This window comes from Cynocephalus volans, chromosome 5 (assembly GCF_027409185.1).
Source record: "Cynocephalus volans isolate mCynVol1 chromosome 5, mCynVol1.pri, whole genome shotgun sequence".
Taxonomy (NCBI): domain Eukaryota; kingdom Metazoa; phylum Chordata; class Mammalia; order Dermoptera; family Cynocephalidae; genus Cynocephalus; species Cynocephalus volans.
In genome coordinates, this window is record NC_084464.1 from 146683801 (window position 1) to 146710017 (window position 26217).

General features: G+C 31.2%; 1 protein-coding gene across 4 annotated transcripts in view; it reads left to right on the forward strand.

The window, feature by feature from the left end:
• Window positions 1-26217, forward strand: part of STXBP5 (syntaxin binding protein 5) — a 184239-nt gene that overhangs the window by 129571 nt on the left and 28451 nt on the right. For 2 of the 4 annotated variants that reach the window (XM_063096374.1, XM_063096377.1), the window contains exons 19-22: window positions 5600-5665; window positions 11334-11393; window positions 11495-11542; window positions 25447-25497. In XM_063096374.1, the coding sequence (XP_062952444.1) occupies window positions 5600-5665; window positions 11334-11393; window positions 11495-11542; window positions 25447-25497 (225 nt within the window). The remainder of the gene's footprint in view (window positions 1-5599; window positions 5666-11333; window positions 11394-11494; window positions 11543-25446; window positions 25498-26217) is intronic. The other 2 variants (XM_063096375.1, XM_063096376.1) reach the window with 2 other exon arrangements.

The window sequence follows — 26217 nt, forward strand, 5'->3', positions numbered from 1 at the left end:
TTTGTCATGTAATATCTTCAGCACAGATTGTTGTCCCAACCATACCTTTCTAGAATCTTTGTCTCCTTTTTTCCTTCCCCTTTCATTGCTTCACTAAGGTACGCTGATAATGACTTCTTGCATGTGCGGCCTTTCTATCTTATATTCTGAGTCTGTGAAAAAACTTCGTTCTTCATATTTAAGTAAGTCATCTATGTCTTGGCATGTTCGTTCTTTGTAAAATTATTGGTTTTTTCTCATCTGTTTTTAAAAGAGCTTATTAAAGCATTTTATATCTAAAACACTATACTCATTACTTAATCTCATAGTATGTATGTGAAAATGGCTATTTTGCTTGTGTCCCAATCCAATTTCTTTATAAAGCAAAGAAACTAATATTTAGGTAGAAAGAGAGCATATAATAATGGAAGAGAGTTTTTTTAGATGAAAAAAACTTTAGATTTTTTTTACAAACTTGTAAAAATTATACTAGTCCTAAAATTAATTAATTGCTTTATATCTTATATAGTTTTACATTAAATTGCTAGAAATTAAATACCTAAATTTATCCAAGGGTAGAGACCAATTGTATGTAACATGCAATTTTTAAAATATTTTTTCTTAAATTTCACTGTATCCTACCTTATTCTGTAGTAAACCACATAATATTATTTGTTTCATTTTATATTGAAGAATTAGATTTTTAGGCACAGGAGAACTATTTGAAGTTTCTTAATTAGTGTAAGAAATTAACCCATTGTTATTATGCCTCAGTTTATCGATATATGGGTTATGTTTTAAATAAAATTTAAAGGAAAATTATTTTAAAATATGCTTTGAAATAATATCTTAAGAATATATGTACCTCTAATTCCAAAAAAATACTTATTTATATTTAAAATAAAATTAAATATAGAATAATTGCAACTAAATTTCTTTTCATCACATTGACGTAAGAAATAATAATCTTGCTAAAGTGTATTTTATAATATGGTCTTGTGGTATATCTCAAATGTCGTCAAATTGTTCTTCAGTCTCATTTTGTAGATCATTTTGAATGGTTAAATTTTTTGCTACTAATAGATGCCAATATATTTTGATAAAAAAAACTAGTGTCACTCAGGAATTTATTTTATAAGATAAGACTATTTAGGCTAACTTTAAACATGTGATAGCTGTATTGCAATACAATTATACCATTGACTAAAATACAGACTGTGTTTTCATGATAAAAATTATGACACTGTCACAGGGACAAATATTTGTGTGTATGTATGTGTGTGTCATAAGAAATAAAAAATTCTATATGTAAGAAATAAGGGACACAGTCAAGAATGGATAAAAACATTGCATAGAACAATAAGCATTGTGTCAAACTAAGGCTGATTTCCAAATAATTGGAGATATAGCAAAGAAATGCTTGTTAGCAATGAAAATATGGTTAAAGAAGGATTAGGACCCCACTGTAAGGATGATTTTAAGTAGTATTTGAAACACAGGAGGTAAAACTAAATAACTTTGTTTCTCAACTTTCCATTAAGAAGAATGATTTTTTCTTTATGGAAAGTATGGAAACTAATAAAGCCCAAGGTACTTTATGTAAATGAGGCAGACCAAACAATAATAAAAGGATATGAAGAGAACTTGTGAATTTAGAAGGTACCCCCAACAGGTAAAGGTCAAATGCTTTACTAACTCATTATTTTGATGTACAAATTAGTCAGAATTCTAGAACGAGTTGATGCCTAGTGTGTATATAGAAAATAGAAACAGTCAATAGAAGACAGCAGGAGTTCACTAAAAGTAAGTTGTAGCAAAATCAATTTTACTTTTCTAAACTGGTAAATACATTGGTGTCTTATGGCAGCCTGTTGACATACTGTTTCCTGAAGCCAATAAGGTATTTGATAAAGAAATTCATGACACTTTTGTGTACCAGACATGTGGAAGTAACCTAGTTCTGTTTGACTATCACAAGATTGATTAAACCAGGAGTCAGCAAACCACTCTGCAGACTCAATCTGGCCCACTTCCTGAATTTTTTGAATAGTTTGTTGGAGCAGCACCATGCATATTTATGTTTATGCATATTTGTTTATGGCTGCTTTTGTGCTACAACATTAGAGCTGCGTAGTTGCAACAGAGATTTTGATTCCAAAAGCCCAAGTTATTTACTGTCTAGACCTTTACAGAAAATGTTTGCCGGCCCCATGGTTTAAACCATGATACCTAGTAGGTTAATTTATGCCTTAATATTAACCATTATGTAGTATGCCTCAGTTAATGGATATATTATGTTGAATAACACATTATTACGTTTTTTTTGAGTCTTTTCAGTAGTGAATTAAGCTTCCTATCTGAAAGAGAAAGGTATCAAAAGCTTATCAAAATTATTGCTATTTAAGAGGTAACTACTGCATTTGATGGCAGAGTGAAGACTCAAAAAGCTACAGTATTTATAGGTAGAAACAGTAAACTTAAACCAAGAAAATGAAATTTATCAACACTAAATGTAAGTCATGTGTTTAGGTTAAGATTGATTGCGTAGATATAGAACAGAGAAAATTAGCACAAGAGTAGTTCATGTGAAACATACTTGGAGATTTTGTTAGTTTAGGCAGATCCAAGTTTAAATCTCAGCCCTCTTTTTAAGTGTATGATACTACAGAAGATACTTCTCTGAGTCCCAGTGTCTCATTTATAAAATGGAGATAAAGTTAGCATATTCATTAAGTTAAATGGCATATACAGCATGCCTAATCTGTGACTGGAACATCATTGGCACTCAGTCAAGTGGTTGTTTTATTACTATTGACCATAACCTAATGCATGTCAATGATGTGAGGAAAAGTGCTGAATACAGTAATGTGACAAGTATAGAAGATTTAAAATTATACTTCTATATTTGTTATATTTCCTCCTCATTTTTAAAGCAGGTTAGTTTTTAAAAACTCAATGCCTCAATTTCTTCTCTTGTAAAATGAGAATGATACTGTCTACCTCATTTACTGCCATAGGGTTAAATGAGTTAAGCATTTATGCTGGTATTTGGCACATAGTAAGCACTCAGTAAGTGTTGGATATGACCAGCTAGCTAATTGGGTTGGGATACATTTGAGCAGAGCCTGGTTGACTATATTACTAGCAATGTTTGTTGAAGGGATTCTGGCAATAACAAAGAGTGTAGATTAGATTATATGCTATGAAATTCTTTCACATATGTTTGCTCAATGATTTCATAATATTTATCGAGCACCTACCATGTGCTCTGCACCATTATGGACAACAAGACAAAAATCTCTGCCCTCGTGGAACTCACATTCTATTGGGAAAGACAGACAATTAAAAAAATAATTAATATATATTAAGTTATATAATAGTGCCAAGTAGAAAAATAATTAAAGGAAGGAGATTTGGAATGTCAGTGATGGAAGTCTTAAATCTAAAATAGAGTATCCAGGTTACTTTGGCATAAAGGTGTAAAGGAATTTAGAGAGCTGTTATCCATGAGGATGTATGGGAAAAGAACATTTCAAGCAAAAGAATAGCAAGTACAAATTGCTCTGAAACATTACACGTGGTAAGTTCAAGGAACAGTCAGGAGTCAGTGTGGTTTGAGTAGAGAAAGAGAGGGTGGTGGAGAGAAGGTGGAAGAAGGAAAGGAAATAAAGTCAGAGAGAAAACAGGTTATCATGTGTCAGAAGATCATATACACCAACCAACCACGTAAGTTTGGATTTTGACTTTTGTCCTGAGTGAGATAGAAGGCATTGAGGGGCTTTTTAGCTCATTTAATGGTCACTGTAATAAATTTAATGTCTAAATTAAATCATACCTATCCACATTCTTTAATTCAGCTTCCTAAATGTTTCTTTCTGGGCCATTTTAAGAATCAGAATTGTATCATGTAGTAGTACATTTTATACTGTTTAGCAGCAGTTGACAAAAATACCAAGGGCTTAAAATTTCAAAATTGATTATTTTTAGTCAGTAGTAGGCACATTATAATATTAGAGCATATTATCACTGCTGTTAAGAGATCTGCTAATGTTAGTATTCTAGCAAGAAATAGTTTATTTACATAAACAAATATCTTGTCAAAGATTAATAAATACATACCTATAATATCCATTATTTTAGAATGGTAAAAACCAAGTCTTTTCCAGAACCATTATTTTGATGAAGATTTTAAAACCACGGATTCTTATTCAAGAACTTCCTACCTAATGAATATAAATAATATATAGTTCAAGATAGAAAATGCTTCTTATAAACCCAATTTAATACTCAGTGTTCTCTGAAACTGTTACTGTAAAAACTTTCTTAGTGACTGTAGGGATTGTAGCATCATGTCGTTTACCAAAGTAACGGAAAAGCAGATGTTGTTCATACATGCACATATGTTGTTGTAATACCTGACTTCTGAGGCCTAGACATGGAACCACTTGTCTATTACCCAGCTAGACCAAACCCCTAATGTGTTTTTTTTATTTGTAATTTTTAACAGTTTGTAGGAATTTTTTAATTTCAGTCATCAGGCAAATTAATATTTATGCTAATTTTTTTAAAAAATTTTATTGAAACCTTGATTATACATATTTGTTGGGTACAGAGTTATATTTCAATACATGTGTACATGTGTACAATGTGTGATGGTCAAATCAGGGTAATTAACATATTCATTATTATAAAACAAATCATTTTTTGTGATGAGGACATTTGATCTCTTCTAGCTATTTGATAGCATGCAGTAAATTATTGTTATAATTATAGATGTCTACCTTGACTGAACACAAATAGAATTTATTTTTCCTGTCTAGCTGTTTTGTGTCTGTTATCCAACCTCTCACTATCCGCACTCTCTCTCGCTCCTAGTAACCACAGTTCTTCCATACTAATTATTTACTTTGTACTTTACTATAGCTTTTAGTTCTTGTCCATAGCATAAGATGCATTGCTGTGGTTTCTGCTAAGAATTTACGGCATCCAGTGAAATAGATCAGTTTTATATAATTCATGTATATCTGTGAAAAGAAAGTGTTTCTTTAGAATTCTCTAAAAAATGGAATGGTGTGGTTTTTAAGAGGTATAGCCATACAAGATAAGTATTGTACAATATTTTAAATATTGCATATTTGGAGATACAAATATTTTTAAATTATTCAAAAATATTTAAAGGAGGTATTTGAGACATACTTATGGGAAACCACTTTGAGGTTTGAGTTGAGGGTTGCTATGATATAAAAATTACCAAACTTATTGATAAGTATTTATTCTTCCTCAAGAGAAATTCAATAAGAAATATATCATATGCTCCCACATTACTGATTTTAAACAAAGTCTTGCATTATGTCTAATGTCTTTGAAGAGCAGCAAATTGTCTCTTGGAAATTCTGTTTCCAACCTATGTTTTTATTTATTTAACTGATGACTACTATATTAGTTTGAAGTATTTTAATATCAAAATGTTCCTATGTTCTATCTCAAACATAATGGGCAACAGCAGTCTGTTAAACTGCTAGGTTCTTTTAAATGAATAGTAGTTAAATGTGTACTGTAAATAGAAGACAAAACTGTACTTATATAATTTTGTGTTGTGATTTTTGTTTTTGTTTTATAGCAGGTCTCTGTGATATTAGTGAAGGGACTGTAGTTCCAGAGGATCGCTGCAAATCTCCAACTTCTGGTAATTTGTTTTTTATTTTATTTTATTTTATTTTATTTCATTAATAATTATGATTCTGCAGAAACAAACATAATATATCAATGTACCTTTTCTATGCATTTAAAATACACTAACAAAAAACTTTTGTGTCACATATTTATTCTTAAAATCATAACTGTATTCTTTGCAGTCTGATAAAGTGAGAAGCAGTGGATCTGGTGCTAGATAAAAATCCAAAGCTTTTACCTGTTAAGAATCATATAATTCTGTGTTGCTTTGCCTCACACGGATTTGTCACCTCTTTTCCCCTGGGTGACGGAGCCGCAAAAGAATTACTCAAAGCCCATCTCTTCCAAGCAGTGAGAAACCTCAGAGGGGTTAATTTCCCAGAACCCTCAAGAGAGAGAGGCATTCCTTCTTTTTGGAAATTAACCACGAACAGGGGTTCTTGCCCTGCTTTTATTCTCCAGACCACAAAATTACAGGAAAAGAACATAGGTGGGGTTATAGTTTAACAATAGAGGCTGGTAGCATCAGTCAAACAAGCAAAGTGACATTCCATAATGCAACTTGCAAAAGGTTGTCGATCCACCAACAAAAGTCGATCCACCAACAAAAGTTTGATCTTAGCAAACACTGTTTTTCCCTACAGCAGTTTCCCAGTATCTTTACAGAGCAATCAGTAACTTGTCTGTCCTTGAGCCAGCAACCTTGCTGTGCCACAACTCTCCATCCACATCAGAGACCCTAGCTTGAGGAAAGTTTCCTGTCTTTTGCAAAGTCAACATTTCTATATGTAATTTCAAAAGGTTAGGCTAAACCTGAAACTACAGGTAACTAGGCCCTGTGGAATATATTTGCTTTATATTATACTCCACAATTCTGTACTTAACACTTTTATTAGAGAAAATACATTTTACTCCTCACCAGTAGATCAAATGTTTTAGTTATCTATAATCTTTTCTTTGCTCTGGGCATTCCTGGCATTGTTTAGGAGAACAGGGTAAGACTGATACATTTATAGCTATATTAAAGAAGTTCTCCAATATTATCCATAATGTGACCTATTTGTATATTAATATTTCAAAGGAACATTATTTCTAGTATCTTTTGAGGCCCCTTAAAATTAAGAAGATCCTGAATTTATTATTTTATTTTAGTGGATTGTAACTTTGCTAATCTTTAATAAAGTTGACTTCATAATTTTAACTACCATGTTTATTAAATCTTTCTGGCTGGGAATTTTTATCAGCTTTCTACAAGAAAGATTGATCTTAGCATAAATAACACTGTGCTTAGACAGGTTTTGGTCCTTCCATAGCTGGTTCTACTACTTCAGAAACAATTGTAAGAATGGGAAATATTGAGAAGGGTATTTTACATTACTCCCTCACATTTTGAATTAGCATTTTATTAGATCTAAGATTATAAAAGCTTTTGCGATGTTTTCTTTTTACAATTGCATTTTCCTAAAGTTGCACAAGTTGATCATCTTTAAAGTTACAGTGTTTCCACACATTTTCTATTCTTTAAACTTCATACTTAAATTTACTCATTAAACTAATAAGACATACAAAGCCATAGGAATCACGCACATAATTAGTTCCTAATATTAAGTGTTAACATTGGTGGAATAAAATTTGAACGAATAATATCTAGTGAGTAACTTTTCTATAGGCTAGAGTTACTTCTGAATTTGAAACTTAGAATTGTAATACTTTTTAATTATTACTCTTCTTCTTCCAACTACATACAATACTGTTCCGATTTTCTCACCTTCTCCAAAGACACGTGAATGCAGTTGTCATTATGTTAGGGATATAAGCCAAAGTGGGTAATTTGGATATATTACATATAATATATTACATTTAAATATATTAAATAACCATCAGAAGTTTTTTAATAAGATTCAGCCCAAATTAATTAATACTCCTTTTCATCCTAAGCCAAACTTCCAAAAGTTGGGTACATCCAGCAATTTGGAACAACCAAACAAGAGGTAATTGTAGATAAGTGTATATTTAAATCTAAGTATATAAATATAAATAAGTGCATAGAGATAAAAATCCTCCAAATTCTCTTTTCTTCAAGCCAGAGAAACCCAAACATAATTTAACATTTTCCACTATATTTTTTTTGCTGTTTGGTCCATGTGAAAAAACAGTATAGTTTTAACATGAAGAAATTCATATGACACTAGATATTTTATTATTTCCACCTCAGTAATTTTGAAAGTAAACATATGACCTCAACAATCACTGATACATCATGAATTCTTGTCTTTAGAGATAGAACTCTGAATTTATTCAGTTTAGTGTTTGGTTATGCTCTGAAAGATATAAGAATTCACATCTATTTTTACATATCAAGAAAGAGACTTCTTTAAAAAAAAAAAGTCAAACTTTAGTGGGCAATAGTTGTGTCTAAAACATGTTTCAGATAACAGGAGGTAAGCGTTTAAGTCATGCGCAAGTGCTAAGAGCACTATAGTAGAGACTAGAAATGAGATTCTGAAAAGCTAACCTATTGACACTGTATTCTTATAGCTATATGTATATTTCTCTACTTGTCCATTTTAAAGTAGTTAATGGTAATTTTTGCTATCATAGGCTAATTGTCTTACTTTTTACATATTTAGCTTTTTTGCCTTTGTCCCTATTAGAATACTAATAAGAAAAGAAAGGAATAATTTATTATCACTCCTCTTGTCAACACATGGAAATTCTACTAATTTGGATAGTCTTTTAAAAAGAATAATGTATAAGATGAGTTTGAGGCGAATCAAAAGAGTCACAATGAGATTATGTTATTAAAAACATGAAAATTAGTAATTAAATTACCAGCCTCAAATGATTTCCACAGGGAAATAGGATATAAATAAAATATAAAATAATTGATGCGTTATAGATTATTTAAACCAATATAGTTAATATGAAAAAGTATTTATGGGAAAAGAAGAAATGTATAAAAATAGGTTGGGAGTTAAATTGAGTTCCTCATATATACTAAGAGAAGAAGTAGCTGTATGCCTTTTATCAAGACCAGTGTGTCTACTTTAATTAATATAAAGAGAAACTTTTTTACAAAGGTTTTAAATCTCACAGTCAAGATTTGTGATCTTAACTATTTAACTAATAAGTACCAAAGCTCTCTTCAGAAATTATTGTGAGAAAATCCAAGTAATGAGTATAATTTACTCTTTCCATTTATTTTTAAATAAATCCATGGTGTCTCTGAAATAGAAAGTTAATTCTGCTTGCTGAACATACACATCCTGAACAAATGAAGGTTATGATCTCTCGTTGATCTTTATTTCAAAGAACTCAGATTGCTTCACTGAGCACTTCAGTAATGTTGGAATTTTTTTAGTACTGCATCTGTATGTGTGTGTGTATATGTATGTATATATATATCTGATATATATATATATATATATATATATATATATATCATATTAAAGTGATTAAAAGAAAAAAACATTTGTTAGGTTATTTCAAAGTGAAGAAAACCCAGGGCCACATATGCTATGATATAAATGGTGTCACCTGTGGTTGCTTTGCATCTTAGAAAAACAAGCAGCTATAGATGTTGTCTATGTTTATTTAATTGTAGTACAGTTTGATTTGATAAATGTATTCAAGCAAAATATGATGAAAACCATTTTAGAACTTTTCCATGAGTAACCACATAATTCATGACAAACAATAGTAGGCAATTTTAGGATAAAAATAAATCTGCCTTTTAAATTTACATTTAAAGCCTATGTTGCCTTCCTTCATTTTGAAAATTATCAAGCATTTCTATAATTTTATTATTAGGTATAGATATGTTGCCCTGCTATTGTTCTGATAGAAAATATGTCAAATAAAATTAGTATTAATAATTTATTTTTATACATACATGTGGCTCTTTAGTGTCAGAGATGACAGTGATATTTTAAAATACATGTAACATATCACAACTATTATATTCTTTAAATCTGAATTATATTTATATGAAAAATAACTATACTTATTTCTGGAAATGTTACCAAGCTCAGTTTTACGTGTGTGATACTTTTTTAATATGGGATTTATGGGGCTCTTATATGCTCTTTAGCAAAAATAGCATGGATTTTCAGTGCGTAATCATTTAAGACCACCATAGAAGTAATTCAATCCTGCCAGTGTTGGCAGGTTTTTCTTGGGCAGAGAAGAGATTTCAAGGATCTTTGCCACATGGCTAAAAAAAGAAGTACTATTTTGGTTGTTGGGGGGCAGATGTTTGGGGTGTCAAATTTTGACCTAATTTTTTAAGATTCAGTACTTTCTCTGTGATTTATTTTTTAAAGCACCAAAAGGAAGCCCTTTTATTTACTTCCAGTTTTCTTCTAGGTATTTCTTCTAGCAGAAAAGCTTTCTTTATTCAGCAAATATTTAGTTACTTAATGACTCCTACATGTAGCATACTCCACTGATCACAAAAGAGATGCAAAAATGAGTCAAGATGCATGCCCTGCTTTTTAGGCATTCATTTCAGTGAGGAAGGTCATATGTGTGTAAATTTTAAAAAATAAGGAATTAAGTGACTAATATCATATGAAAGACAATAAAGTCTAATATGATTTACAAGAAAGGGAAGTGATTTACATCTTGGGAGATTGTGAAAAATTAATGGATGAGATATGAGGGTACCTCCAAAAGTTCATGAAAAAATAGAATTAAAAGGTAATACAAGGACTCAACAGTTAGCTCTGTTGCTTAAAGCATGGTACTGATAACACTAAGGTCCAAGGTTTGATAACACTAACTAAGCTCTGTTGGTTAGAGCATGGTACTGATAACACTGAGGTCCAGCCAGCCACCAAAAAAAAGAGATAATACAAATCTTTCCGTGAGCTTTTTGAAGACCCTTCATATCATTTGAGATATGCCTACAATGAGTAGATCTCTAAAAGTGATCAGCCAGAATACTACTTAGGATTGCATTTGTTAAAAAAAAAAGTTTGTGTTATAAATTAAATAAATACTATGAGAAATTAGAAACTTTTTTTTAAGGAAAAAGGACAAAATCTTCATTATAAAAATGTTAGATAAGATTATAGGATAACATTGGGAGTCACAGCCAAAATAAAATTAAATATCTTTTACCTTAGTAAATTAAATAAAAATTTGAATCTATCTAAAATATAAGTATTATTTCTACTATTTTAAAGATCCCTATGGTATATTTTAAAGATCCCTGTCGTATATAGTCGAATGGGTATATATTGTTTTAATCAGGCTAACTTAAAATAAAAGTTTTACTAGCAATGTACTAGTACAGGATCTTGGTTCTTCTAGAGAAACTTTGTTCAGTTAACCAATATCAATAATTCCTAAATTTTCTTTAATGAACAGTTGACTGCCACATATATTTTTCTTTATATGTTCTCTAACATATATACCAAGATTTTGCCAGATTGTTCTTACTTAAGGAAAAATTATTATAAAGTTAATATTTACTCTATGAAAGATATCACACTACTGATTGCTATACTGTAATATTGTAAGAATAGTTATTAACTATATACATGGCCTCTCCTTGTGGTCAGTAATGTGAAAACTTGTTTTAGAGGTTACCAAATTTTCATTTGTACTTTTTTCTTGTGGTTACTCAGTGTTTGTGACTAACTATATGACTGTTCCTTCCATTGTCTTCATTTGTGTAGGTTCTTCATCACCACACAATTCAGATGATGAACAAAAAATGAATAATTTTATAGAAAAGGGTATAGTATCTTTACTTTAAAGTATTTAATTTTACTTATATTTAATTCATTAGTTTACTTTGAATAGATTTTGACATTTTATATCAAAATATTATTTTCAGTGAAGACCAAAAGCAGAAAGTTTTCCAAGATGGTAGCCAGTGATATAGGTAGGAAATAGAAATTTCTATTTTGTTTCTAATCCTTGCTATATGCAATGCTAACCAACACCAGAAAATTATCCAGTGCATTGCATTTTGTATATATTAATTTGTTATTCCTATGCTAAACAATAATCTCTTGGGCTCTGTCTCTTCTAAACTCATTGGGATGATAATTATTAAAAATCAGTTAAATTGGGGTGGCAGGTCTTTCTCTGACTTACAGTATGAACTGTTCTCTTAATTTTCATTTTTGCTTTATTTTAAAATAAAGCAGGGTTCAATTTATGCCATAAATAGTATAATTTTATACTCTCGTTAAGTGTTGAAGTAATTTTTTTCTTAATAGTTATATTTGTATTTTTTCTACCTGTATTTCATCTCCCTCTTATTTTCAAGACCCCAAATTTCAAGGAAATCGTTTTTAAAAGATTGACTTTTTTGTCTGTAACCCCTTGGGTTAAAGGGGAATTTTCTAGGACATACCTCCCTCACCCCCCACTGCTGCCACAGTAAAAATATTTATATTACTTCTTCTGATTGTTTTTGTGGATATACTTGGAGATGACTACTCAGTCCAAGGTTTAAAATTGAGGAACAAAATATATAATCAAACTTTGGGGACATAATCAAATTAGGGTTTTGGGGTCACAAAAGTTTGAATGTTCTCCAAAGATGTTTAAAGGCTTGAAAAAAATGTAGAAAAAAAAAATTTGGTCTTTGATTTAAATCCAAAGATTTTATTATACTGTTATTATATTATTTATTTTCCCCCAAAACCCCTGCCACATATTCCTTGAATTTATTTCAATTAGGTTAATTTCTAGGCACCTGGAATAGCTTTACATTTTCTCAACCGATATTGTTTTCTTTGTGAGTGTGTTTTGTTTTGTTTTGTTTTGTTTTTTTGGCAGCTGGCCAGTATGGGAATCTGAACCCCTGACCTTGGTGTTATAATACCACATTCTAACCAACTGAGCTAACTGGCCAGCCCAGATAATGTTTAATGGTTAAATTTTCAAAAATTTTTTGAAAATTGGTTAATTCTTTGAAATGGTTAAATTTTCAAAAATTCTTTGTCCATGTTGTCTGCATTTTGTAAATTGAACCCTGTTTAGTCATATTAATGGTTGCTGCCTCTTAGCCCTTCTGGTCATTTTTAAATAAGATGGTTTATTCTTGTGCAAAAAGGGCTCTTCATTTACGGAGAATCAATTATTTACCTCTTTGTATTTGTGGTTTTTTAGTGAATCTTTGGTAATAGTTAAATCACTTTAATCATGTACTAGCACTATAGTATAATACTTTTCAACCAATTTCCTTTATAGTATATTTTATCTTAATAGTACATTAGAGTTTCTTTTACTGTCACATACTATACAAAGTTAGAATGAATTTTTGTACATATATTTTGCTAAACAACTTTTAGAATGAAATTACCTAGGAGTTTTAACTAGCATGAAAAGGACTTTGTACATAATTACATTTTTAAATAATTTCTCTGATTTTTAGTCTTGGATTATATTTGCTTTATTATATATATTGACTAGCTTCCCATTTTTTTCTGTGTTTTAAATAGAATATGTAACATAGAATATTTGAGTTTGACTGTTTGAAAGACTTTACTAACAAATTTATTAGGGCTGGGAACATCATTGGAAGGATAGTTCTATGACAACATTCTTGCTTTTTTTTTATGTTATTGCTGAGTTTTGGGGGGGGTTGTTTGTTTTTTTCTCAAGCTTGTTTCTGTATTTTTGTATATTTTGGGTGGACATGTTAACTTATTCAACTTTTCAAATTTATGTTAGTACATAGTTATGCGTAATTATTTTTAACTTTCAAGAACCCAGCTTTTTATATCCTCAACTTTATATGTAATTTTGTTTGTTTTCGGTTGCAATCTTTAAGTATATTTTTTTAATCCCAAGATTTGGGTATATAGAAGGAAAGCTAACATCTCAAATTTTTCTTCTTTCTAAGGAAAACAGTTCTATTTTAGACTGTAAAGTTTCTGCAGTTGAAAAAATGACGCATTGGTTTATCTCCCTACATTAGTATCTAGTTTTTAATAATTAGTATAAAATATGCTGTTGACAAACACATAGAGTGTCAATAAAATGGAATAAAATTATAGATCTCCTGAGGACCTCTCTTCATGACTGGTGTTTTCTGTGTGAAGCTGTGGTGTCAAAAGTACCAAGACTTCCTGAACGTTCTGAACTCCATACACTGCCCATCATCCAATCCCATTCTTGCTATGAAGTATCCTGAACCTAATAAAATTTTCATATCTCTCTATCTCAATCTGTAGACATTTATAACTTCAGTATTAGGTAGTTATGCAGTGGCCTCATAAAGTAAAGCATAAGAATTAAGCTTCTAACCTCCAAGGTTGACACTCAAAAAAGAAACACCTTGTGTGAAAGCCTGACTGAATGGCTTGGCTCTAAAGTTTATTCCTAAGTATCACCTCTTCTTTAAGAGTAACTACTGCTGGTGAAAGAGTGGGTGTGTGCACGTGTGTTGTTGGGGGCAGTTCAGGATGCCATTTACACTTAAACAGATTAACCCAAGCATGAAAAATCAGCTTTTTTTTTAACTGCCCAGCGGTATAGCTGAGGTGATAATGATAATTTTTTGAAATGTACTTAGCCATTATAATTTTTCTCGTATTGTGCCAACCCTTTATAAATAATTTTTCACATTTAATCCACTCAGTAATCTTAGTGAACTGGTTAATATTATTCCCCTGTTTTACAGATGAGAAAATTGAATATAAGTAACACATATTGGTTGCATAGCTAGCAAATTATAATGCAGGATTTGCAGTCAGGTAGCCCAACTCCACTGCTTATCCTCTTAAACTCTGTGCTGTATTACCTCTTAATACAATTTACTGAAGGCTGTAAGGATTCAAAAACAAATCCTTATGTGTTTTATAGCAAGATAATCTAGTTATGGCCCTGTTCTAGCTACATGGTAACCTGGAAAAAACATGGCTCATATTAAGTTCTGTCCTAGTACCAGATCATGATGCCATTTTGGCACTCATCACCCAAGCATAATACACAGTGCCTGGAAGTCTGCCTTCCTCAAAGACCAGGCTCAAGTAAAAGATAACTAGGGCAAACTGTGGGGTATGCTAGCATATCTACCCAAAGACTCTTTTTATAGTTTGTTTCCTGACTGACAGCTAAATCAGGTGAAATGATCCTGACAATTGCAGCATCCACAAGGAAAACTACAGCATGTAATACACGTATTATGATTTGTTTTGCCTGTTTATATTTTATGATAAATTTTGTTAGTAAAATCTTAATGACCAGCATTTTCAAAATCAATAACTTTTTCTCTACTACTAGCAATTTTCAAAAATCATGTAGAAAATAAGATTATCAGTTTTTATTTGCTCATATTTTCTAAAACTTTGAAAGTATAAAATTCTGCAAAGTTTTTATTTTATTTGTATAAAAATAGCACTAAATGTACATCTTTGTTAATAAAGTATTAATCAAATTTTTCATGATATCCTCATGAATAAAATATGGTCCAGATGCTAGCATTTTTTAGTGAACTTGAAACTGCATGATTAACTTTTTCTAAAGATTATTAATTGTATTTCATTTTGAGTGTGTTTCATTCTGGAAGTAGATTTATAGCTGGATTCTGTAGTCTGTGACCTGGCCCATGTTGCATTTTATTACTAAATTTTATATAAAAGGATTTATTACCAAATTTTCTAATTACATGAAGCTATGAGGGAAAAATAATACTAGAGATTAAAGAATAAAGATTCAACATTGTAGCGACTTAAATGAGTGCTATGCCAAAACAAATAGAAAGAATCGCTCCATTTAATGAGTACCTCCAAAGTTCAAGACACCTATACTAAATGTTTTTCCTATGGTATTTTGTTAATTTAGGGAAGATTATACCTTAAAGCTCTCATATTCTGTGTTAGCATGGTTATTTGGGTAATGATTAATTTTCTTTTTTTTTTTTTTTTGACAAAAAACAGTAATTTTTGAAGTAAATTTAAATGAAGATAATGTTGTTCATTAGTCGAAGTTCTTTTTTCTTAGTTTTCTTATAAATGAATCCCAGTGATTCCTTTTTTAAAGTGTTCAAACATAACTAAAATCTGTTCTTTGTCATTTTATTCTAAATCACTAAATCATTAAATCACACAAGTTTTAAGTAGATCTAACCCCTTTATTTCTCAAGAAAAGAAATTGAGTCTCAGAGAAGTTAAGTGGCATATCAAAAGTAATACCCCATGGTAGTGACCTAGTCAAGATTGTCTAGTCAAGTCAATCTAGTCTCTAGACTCATCTAGTCAAGTCAAGGTGTCTTGACTCTTGTTTTACTATATAATGTCTCCCTCTCTCCTGTTTCATACTTCCTACTGAAGCATCTGCTTTTTATTTTTTATGTGGTTGCTTTTTCTTGTGCTGTCTTCCCAATTATTTTATATTTACAAATTGGAAAATAAATTCAAAGAGGTCCATTTAAAATGTATTGCCATATGAGTGAAAAGGTGTGTATTAATTTAATATTTTAAGTTATAAAATTATTTAATTCATTATAAAATTCAAAATAGCAGTAGTATTTCTGCTTTATATTCTCCAATATTCAACCCAAAATATGGTATTGGATCTATAGAAGTTCACCTTTATATTCAGTCTACAATATGACTGTTGAAAGAATAGAAATTCATCTTGAAATGAAGCTGAGTCAAGTATGCAGTGATACCATTTTTACAGGTAACTTTAATATTTCCTACTTCAAAAGAAAATTATTACTTACCCTCAATTGGTCAAGAACTAAATTTCATGTGAAGATACTTTAAAACAATTATACAAGTCTGAGTTTCTCTAATGAATTCTGTTTTTTCTTTTTCAGGATGACTAAAATCTGAAGAGTATTGGCATATTATGTATTCAAATTTTAATATTATTTCTGAATGTATTTTCTGTCAAATTTTTAAATAAAATATGCTTGAAAATCTGTTTCATATTCCCATAATTACTGTGTGTGCACTTATCTGTCTATAGAACCATCTTACATTGGAAGGATGTGAAGGATTACATTACATTAGAAGGATTAGAAGGATCTTTTTAAAAATAGCTTGCTTCCTCACATAAAGAAAATTAGTCCAAATTAAAGTTACATTACTGAAATAAAACCTTTGTCAACTCTTGTGTGAGCAGAGCTATAAATGTGACAATTTATGTTCTGTCTTTACTTATTTTATTAGTTTGTTAGAGCTGTCATTACAAACCTGGTGTCAGCAGGTTTGATTTCTTCTAAGTCCTCTCTCCTTGGCTTATAGACAGCTGCTTCTCACTGTATCCTCACATAGGCTTTGTGTGCTCATGCCTCTGGTGTTTGTCTGTGTAACCAAATTTTTTCTTCTAAGGACACCAGTAAGATTGGATTAAGTCCCAACCTAAAGGCCTCATTATAACTTAATCACTTCTTTAAAAATTCTATCTCTAAATATAGTTGCACTCTGATGAACTGAAGTATAGGGCTTCTATATATGAATTTAGGGGGGAGAGGGACACAGTTCTTCCTGTAACACTTATTATGTCAGGTTTATGTAATACTTTTTATTCTGTAGAAAATTCTCTGAGGTTTTGCAAAGGACTTAATTATAATGTTAAATTAGACGTTAAGTTTTATGAATTTTTGCAAAGCGAATAGGATCAGAAAAAAATTTGAGACAAAAACTCTAGGAGGTGAAAAATGAAAAGAACTTGTTATAGGCAAATCTTTACCAGACAAGTAATGATAACTCTGTGAAGATTTCCCTCCATTTCAGGTAATGGATATCTGTTCTATGGCCATTCCTAAAAATCACCTTTTTGATTAACAGGACTATATTTAATTTGCCCTCTTTTTATTTAATTTTATTTATGAAGAAATTCAGCTTCTTTCTATAGGAATAAAATTCCATGACAGTTTTTGTTCAATTAGTTATTTATTTATTGCAATGTTTACTGAGCACACATTAAGTGCTAGACACATGCATAAATGCAATGTTTTGCAAGATAAATTGTGTTTCAGAACTCATGGATTCTACCTTTGGAGATAGTCATTGATATTATTAGTTCTAATTGCTATTAAGATAATCTGTGATAAGTGATGAGAGTTTCTGCTCCTTGGTCCCACTTTTCCTCTTGGATTCCTTGCCTTATCTGCAAGTTGATTTTTAGTCCCTTTGCTCTTCCGATTTAATGTGCATGCAGGTTAATATTATCCCTTTGAAAATTGTAGCATTGGATCTCTGCATGTGGTGAGAAAAGTGATATTGTCATTTTAGTCCTTTGCTGAACCTAAGTATAAACAAAAATCAATTTACTTTTTTTTTTTGGCAAATTCGTCATACTGTGATAACAAGTCCTTTTATATTTTACTATTGTTAAGCTATGTTTTTACTATAAATGTAACCTTATAAAAAGTAGAAGTTATAGTTCTGTTTTTCTTTCTTTTAAGAAACCTTCTTTAGAAAAGTAAGATGTGGACACAGTGGGTAGAAAAACTAAAGAAAAATTGCAAAACATCTGTCTAATTTCAAAGAAGCAATGGCAATTTCCACAATTGAGAAACCTTATGAGGATATCTCCAGTTGCAAAAGGACTAAAACACATCAACCACGATGAAACTGTCATTTATGGTATAATGGTCCAAGCAGTCCCCTTGCCTGGAGATTTGCTTCTCTTGCACATCATACATCTTTCCTTGATATTGAAATGTGCATTGGAGGAGACATGATTGTTGTGATCAGGTATAACTTCACTATTTCTACCAAACAAATAAAGCTTTTTATATTTTACTCAACCAGCCAGATTTGAGGTCCTTATTCAGGTTTATAAGAAGAGAGAACAAAAGACCCAGGTTAATAACCTGCTTAGACATACCTCTGACACTAGTTTGCTTCAGATTGAAGAAATCTCTTGGCTATCATTAACATTGTTTCTGCTGTGGACAAAAGCATAGAAAAAGAACTAGTTTGCACTCTCCAACGACAAAGAATTTTGAAGCAAGGAAGAAAGTAAGTGTCAGGGGCAAGGATTGAAGAATACAACAGTTGAAAAAAAGAAAAAGAGAGTGTGTCTTCTGGGAACTCATTCAAATAGTTCAAAGGTTGTATCTTCTGGGAACTCATTCAAACTCATTCAGTTTGAAGGCCACAGTGGAAGTTGATTTGCTTCAAGGCTTGAGCAGAAGTTTCTTGATAAGTGTAATGAAATAAGCTGGCTGGTAACTGGGTTGGTAAGTGCTTCTGAGACACCTGAGAAGTAAAAATAAGAGCTTCAGAAAATTGTGGATAAAGTCTGCAAAATTATACCGGAATACAGGATATAAGCCAGGAGGACTGACTGGAAGTTCTCTAGAGGTATATTTGGCTCTACTGGACCTGTCATCAAAGAGTTTGATGAAACAGACTTGAAAACAAGTATATTCTCCAGAAGTCACACACACACACACAAAAATGCAGAGATACAAACTTTTGGCCTAAAGTTCAACTTTAGACCTTAGGTTTGGTACTACAGGAAACAACTACAGGTTGAGTATCCCTTATCTGAGATGGTTGGGACCAGAGTGTTTGAGAGTTTAGACTTTTTCAGATTTTGGAGTATTTGCAGAATACATAAAAGTTGAGCATCTCTAATTCGAAAATCTGAAATCTGAAAAGCTCCAATGAACGTTCCCTTTGAGCATCATGCTGATGCTCAAACAGTTTCAGATTATGGAGTATTTTGGATTTTAGATTCTTAGACTAGGGATGCCCAACTGGTATAAAACTGATCAGAATGTGTGAACCTATTGTTTCTAGGCACCGAACAACAGTCATTCCAGAATGTCATCCTTGAGAGAATGAAAAAACATGAGGTGAGACCCACAGATTCCCCAGCTTTCTGCCACAGAACATGTTCATGTTGTAGCACAGGGTAGAGTCCAAATGGAGTTGCAGTCTCACCAAGCTAAGGAGGCCGACATTGGAGTTCTGGGCTGCTAACATGATTGGAATTTGTGGGGCAGGGTACTAGAGAGGAAGGAACTGCTCAGAGAAGACTTCTGAGAAGTCTGTGTGGGGATTCAACCCAGGTCCTGGGAAATGTGTACTTTAAATGTTTATGTGAGAAAAGAACTGCTTAAATTAATGATCTCAAGTTAGAAAGAGCAAATTAAATCCTCAAATTAGTAGAATGAACAAAATGGCAAAAAGCAGTTAGTGAAACAGAAAACATAATAAAGGTAAACAGATAAACAAATTTCAAGTACAAAGACAATATTGGCAGACATTCTAACCATGAAATGTCTTTCTGTTCACGCCTGTCTTCCATGAAGCCAAGCAATATAGCACTAATTTAAAAAACTACTTCCTGATGAAACTCATCCAGTTAAGTACTGAGGAAAATAACCCAACAAATAGAGAAACCAACATATAGTAAAAAGACTGATGTTGAGCTTTACGTGTATTTAAACATAACCAATGCTAAACCTTTATGCAAATTATAATTATAATATGCATTGTAAATGTTTTAGAAGATGGAAATGTGAAAAATAATATAGCTAATAAAAATCAGGAAGAAGCAGTGTTTGTATCCTGATCTTTCATAGCTGAGATCCAGTCTGAACCGTCTAATATCAAAACAGTTATACAAATGACCTTAACCTGTGAGTGTTTTTATAATGCATTTCCCTATCTTCAGAGCTTTTAAGAAAGGACATATCTTAGAGTAAAGAAAATGTTTGAAATACAGCAATTCCTTTAATTTCACTTTAGTTAAATTTAAGGAAAAGAAAACATTTATTGTATTTATACACTATCACATTTTTCGGCATATAATATCAGTAGGCTATCGACACAAAGAAAAAAAATCAGAAGTATGTTCAATCTTAATGGTTATTTCCAGTTGGTGGGATTTGGATGATTTTTTTTAACTTGTACTTTTATGTATTGTTTGAATTCTTTACAATGAGAATGAATTATTTTTACAAAAATTTTTTTTTTACAAAAAAAAAATCTAATTTAAATGTTAGCAATGACATTATGTCTGTCTAACAACTATTGTCTTATGTTTTCCCAGCTTTTCACACTAAAGTACCTATGAAATCGAGTTAAAAGATGAAAATTTAGTTTCAGTAAAAATCAGGTAAGGGTAGGTGATCACACCTCAAGTAAGTAGGGCCACTCAAGAAAAATCCTTGCTAGATACTGCACAGTTCTCCTGCCTGTCACTTAGCAAATATTTGGATAAATACCTCTTCATTCAAGGAAAAGAAACCCATTACAGATGTATTCTAGCAACATTTTCATCCCAAGGAATTAAATTCTTTCCATCCCTCCCAATCCCTTATCTCTTCTTTCCTACTACTCCCTGTCCCCAACCCCCTCAAACCATCCAAGCAAAATAGGCAAGTTACATTCAGAGGTAGGTGATAATCAGTCTGGCTTCAGATTTCCCAGCTTCACTCCATACAATAAAAGAATGGGGCAATATCTTGAGTTTTGAGGGGAAATGTTTGTTAGCTAGGACTCTTACATTTTGTCACAGTTACATATTTTTTTTCTTTGTTTTTCATCCACACAGAACTTAATGAAATATATGTCCTTTAAAAAATAAAATAAATAAAATACTACTTAAAAACATACTTTAGAATACCTTGGGGATTGTGGAAGTTGTACTGGCATTAATTCTCCCCTATAGAACTCTATCCTAAGATAATAATCAAAAATAAATGCAAATATTTATGTACAACATTTTTATTACTGTGTATATTGAAAAATTGGAAAATACCTAAATGGTTCATAAATGTTCGTGTAAGTAAATGTGCAACCGTTAAAATATGTTAACAGTTAATGACATAAGAAAATGCTTGTTTTAATAGTGAAAAAGAGCAGAATACCAATTTGTATATTATAGTTGATATAAAGAAAAATGGATTTTAAGAAATGACTGGCAGTAAATGTGCAAGAATGTTGCTTCTAACTGTAGGCATTAATGGTGACCTTTTTTTTTTTTTTTTTTTCTGTTTCTCTGTTTTACAAATTTGCTGTAAAGAACACATAATTCAAAAAAACCTAAAGATAAAAATGCATGTGTATGGGGAACAGTAAGAAAATGTTGATCTGATATTGCCTTGGAGTCTTAATTAAGAGAATGTTTGGGGGTTGGGTTTTTTTGTTTTTTTTGGGGGGGGGTTCTCATTCTGTGCATTGAAAAAAAGAATGTAAGCTTTAAAATATTTTGGGGAAGAAACTGAAAAACATTATCCTGCATGAAAGACACCTTACACAAGAGTTTATACTGTGATGTCATTAATAAGAAGTTAGAGGACAGTCAAAACTGATCTATGATGAAAAAGCATCAGAGCAGTGGTTATTTGGGGAGATGGGGCAGGGATTGATTGGGAAGCAGCATACATATGTGACCTTATCGGGATAATGGTAATGTTCTGTATCTTGCAAAAGGTTTGGGTTACACAGGTGTATACATTGTCAAACTGAGTGAATGAGCATCTAAGATTTGTGCATTTGTATGTAAAGTTTACATCAAAAGAAAATATACTGTCAACAACACCAAAATGTTTGGGGAACATCCTCTTTTGTGAAAGTGTACAAAGTTTCTTGTTGGCTTTGTCTCCACATTCCCCAGTCTTCAGTGAGTGTTCCAGAGTGAGATACAGGTAAAGTTAAATGTACTCTAGTGAGCACTCTGTGCTTGCCTCTGTGAGTAGTATTTACTACATTGCATTGGAGTTATTTTTTCTTCTAATTGACTATGAGCTCCTGGTGGGCAGGAAGTGTACCCCTGCCCTCTGGACATTGCTGGCAGGCGCCCAATAGATATTTAGTGAATAAATAAGTTTTTATCCCAATCTGTACCTCCGTATGTCATAAAAATTTTTCTCTACTTACCAAAACTCTTAGTTCTCTATTTTTAAATATTACTTGATAACTAGAATTAACACAAAATAACAAAGGTTAATCTTTTAACATTATTTGTCATTTCAAGTTCTATATTCAAGGAGATTGCTTAAAATTATATACAAATATAAAATTAATGTGGCTTAATATCTGTCATTTGAACACTACGGTTGAGTTGATGGCCAGGTTGTAGATATCTATTGCAAAGTGTTTCAGGAAGACATAATAAATAGACTACATAATTAATTTGTTGTGGTCTTTATAGTAAAATTACTGTGTTCAAAAAAATCTTCCTACTCATTATATGTGTGGTTTTAACCTCTCAATAAAATTTTGACAGTAGACCAACTGAGGGATTATTTGAAAACTGGTTAGTTATATTCAGTGTTTTTGTATAATAGAAAAATTAAGTATAGTGCTAGACAAAAAAATTTTTTCTGTGGGAAGGATTAACAAGTTTTCAAGACTATTTGAGGTTATATGAAATTATTTTTAGTAAAAATCCTAAGAAAGATACAAAACATACACATGAAATTCAGAAGCAGATTTCATGCTAGTAAAATATTTTGGCAGAAATAGGTATGGTAATTGAATGAAAGCTTCAATGGAGACATCTAATTGACAAAATGTTTAAAATATTTTAATTTATTAATTTCAAGACGGATAAACATTTATATTTTGGGAATTTCTCTGGTTATTTCTCTTCTTTGTTATGTTTGCTAAGAGAACTTTGTTTTTGAAATGAACTTGAAAGGTTGAGCTTATAGTGGTTCATGCCATTGTATACTTTTGTCCTAGAGGTTTTTTTTGTTTTTTTTTTTTTTTCCATTTTCTTGTTGTAGTTACTTGGAATATTGCCATTGAATTAGGATGAAGGAACATCAGTTTATTTGAAAGTATAGTAATAGCTCATCTTTATAGCATTTCACAGTTTGTGAAAAGTTCATATTCTCATTTTATTATTAATAATAAATAACTAACCTTAAGTCATACTATGTACCAGGCATTTTGCTCAATTCTTTGCTGTATTATCTTATACATCCGCACAACTGTCTATTTCCATTTTACAGATGAGGAAATTTGAGAGTTAGAGAGGCAAAATGAGATGTGTAAAGTTACACACCTAGTAATTGGTTGAAGTGGATTTGAACCCTGGTTTGGTCTGATTCCAAACCCCTTCCTTACCACTACTTTGCATTTCACAAGCTAGATATTGAGCTTGTTCATGAAAGGGTTATTATTTTTTTTTTTTTTGGTGGACTTAACTGTGTATGCATACTAGGTTTTGTGAATTTGTCTTATTTCCTACCTGAAGATGCTTATAGTCTAGGGACCTTGGTAGTTGAAGTGTGGACCACAGATTAGCATCATCAGCATCTCCTGGGAGCTTGTTAAAAATGCCTCTTAGGCCCTAGTCCAGGAGTACAGAAACAGAATGTGCACTTTAACAAGATATCTGGTGATTGATGTGCACTTTTAAGTTTAAGAAGTACAGGTTCCAAAGACTTTGAATAACTTGATTAAACCCGATTATTGGAGTCTAGAGAGGAGGCAGCTGTATCCTCTAATTCTGTGTCTTTAAACTGTGCCGTATTGATTTTCTACTTTAGATACCATGTATATTGTATAGATAGTACTTTTCAGTCTATATACATTGTACCTATGATATTCGGTGAAAACCTCTGAATTCTAGCAAAGTGTTTCAAATATTAAAGTCTTTTTAGAGAATCATTTTAAGTGTATAATATCTTCTAATTTTAAGGGTATTGGATATCAAATACAATAGCAATGATACAAGATCAACTAACCACAGATTTTATTTATCTGACTTAGTTTTGTATTACATTTTATCTTCTAACTGAAATTTATTAAGTCAATGAAAATGGAATGACTGATTCATAAATTTGAACAGTGTTTGTTTAAAAGATACTAATTAGGTTAATGAAGCTTAAAGGTGAAAACTTGATGCACCCCCCATCCCACCCTTTTCCAGTCTGTCTAATGTCTCCTTCCTAACACTGGATTTGTCATTTTTTTAGATGTGGAAGTTATGTACTATGACTGGATTTCTCTTTGTTTACATGGCGCCCTTTTGGACTAGCAGGGTCTGTGCTTTAAATATCTCCTAACAGTCCAAAGTTTAACCAAATATGTGCATTCACGTATTAACAAACAAGTGCTTTTTCAGAATTTCACATAGCAAGCACCATGTTGTTATGCATGCACTAACATAATAGATATAGTTGAACAACTCATAACTTTAAATCACTTCCTGAATTAAGGCAGTAACTGATTTTGAGGATGGAAAGTGAATTCCAGTAAGCTTGTGCAAATTAGCTTTTTTATTTTTCCAGTGCTACATTAAAATACCTGTAGTGTGCATTTTATGTAAATATCATAATTTCAGGTTATGCATTACCGTTTTTTGTTTTTCACTGAAATGTAAATAGAAGTGTTAACATATCAGGTAATGGTTGCCAGATATTTTTATGATATAATCAAATACTTTAATTTGATTATAGTTATAAGTATGTTCTATAATCTAGAAATTAACTTAAAAAGATAGCTATGAAGATGAGCTGGGAAGATTTTATGTCACATACCCAAACTTAGTCTTATGCCTCTTTTGTCCTTCTCTGTAACACCTTTCTTCGGAGAAATGACTTTTCTTTTCTTAGAAAAGCCTAATTCTTTCCTGTGAGCCTAAGAAATTATTAAAAGTTAGAATTCAAAAGGCTTTCTTGAAATAAGAACTTCAAGCACACAAAAATATCACATCAAGTAAGTAAAAACTGTTAACTTGAAAGTGAGATTTACTTTCCACCCTAATATTATTAATCATATTTTAGTTATCCTAACATCTGGATTTAGTAATAAAAGTATTCATTTCTGTCTTGAAAATCAGTTGTTGTTATTAAGTATGAATCAAATATTCTTCAGGATTCTAAAAGTGCATTTTATTTTTCAGCAAAGATGTCAAGGAAGTTAAGCTTGCCTACTGACCTAAAGCCTGATTTAGGTAAGTAAAATAAATAGGTAAATAAATAAATAAAATAAATATCCAAAGCAAACTCCCTATAATAGGGAGACAAGTAAGGAAATCATAAGATTTAAAACTACTATAAGCTTGATTTTTGTTGGAAATCAAGTTTAAAATGACTAAGATGTTTAAGGATTAAACGTCCTTTGGAATAGCCTTTAGAATACTATGTGTAAATTATAAAAGACAATTATAATACATATTCAGGCAAACCAAAATAATATATTTCCTCAGCCCTTTTATATTTTATATGTCTGAACAGAATTTAGTATAAGATTAAAATTTGTACAATTTCAGATTTTTATTAAAAGTAGTTATATCCCATTTAGCCATCTGAAAACTTATTTTGAATTCTAATTTAGAAACTCATTTTTACACATTTTATATTTTAAAGATAAATTAACTAGTTTTCTGTATTATAGTTAATCTCTCTAGGATCGTCATTTCTGACTTTTTGGTGATAATAAGTTTGGAAATATTCTTCTATAGCAGAAGTTACAGTCTGTGTAACTCATCCTTTATGAAAGCAGGGTAAATATATTCACACATTCATTTTGCTTTATATTCAGCTCAAAAACAACTTTTTGATATTCTGTAGCAACAAATGACATTTCAGTAAAGATAAAAATAAGATTTCACATAATACCTATGATGCAGGTTTTCTTTTAAACTCTTTTTTATTTCAGAAATTTCTATTGC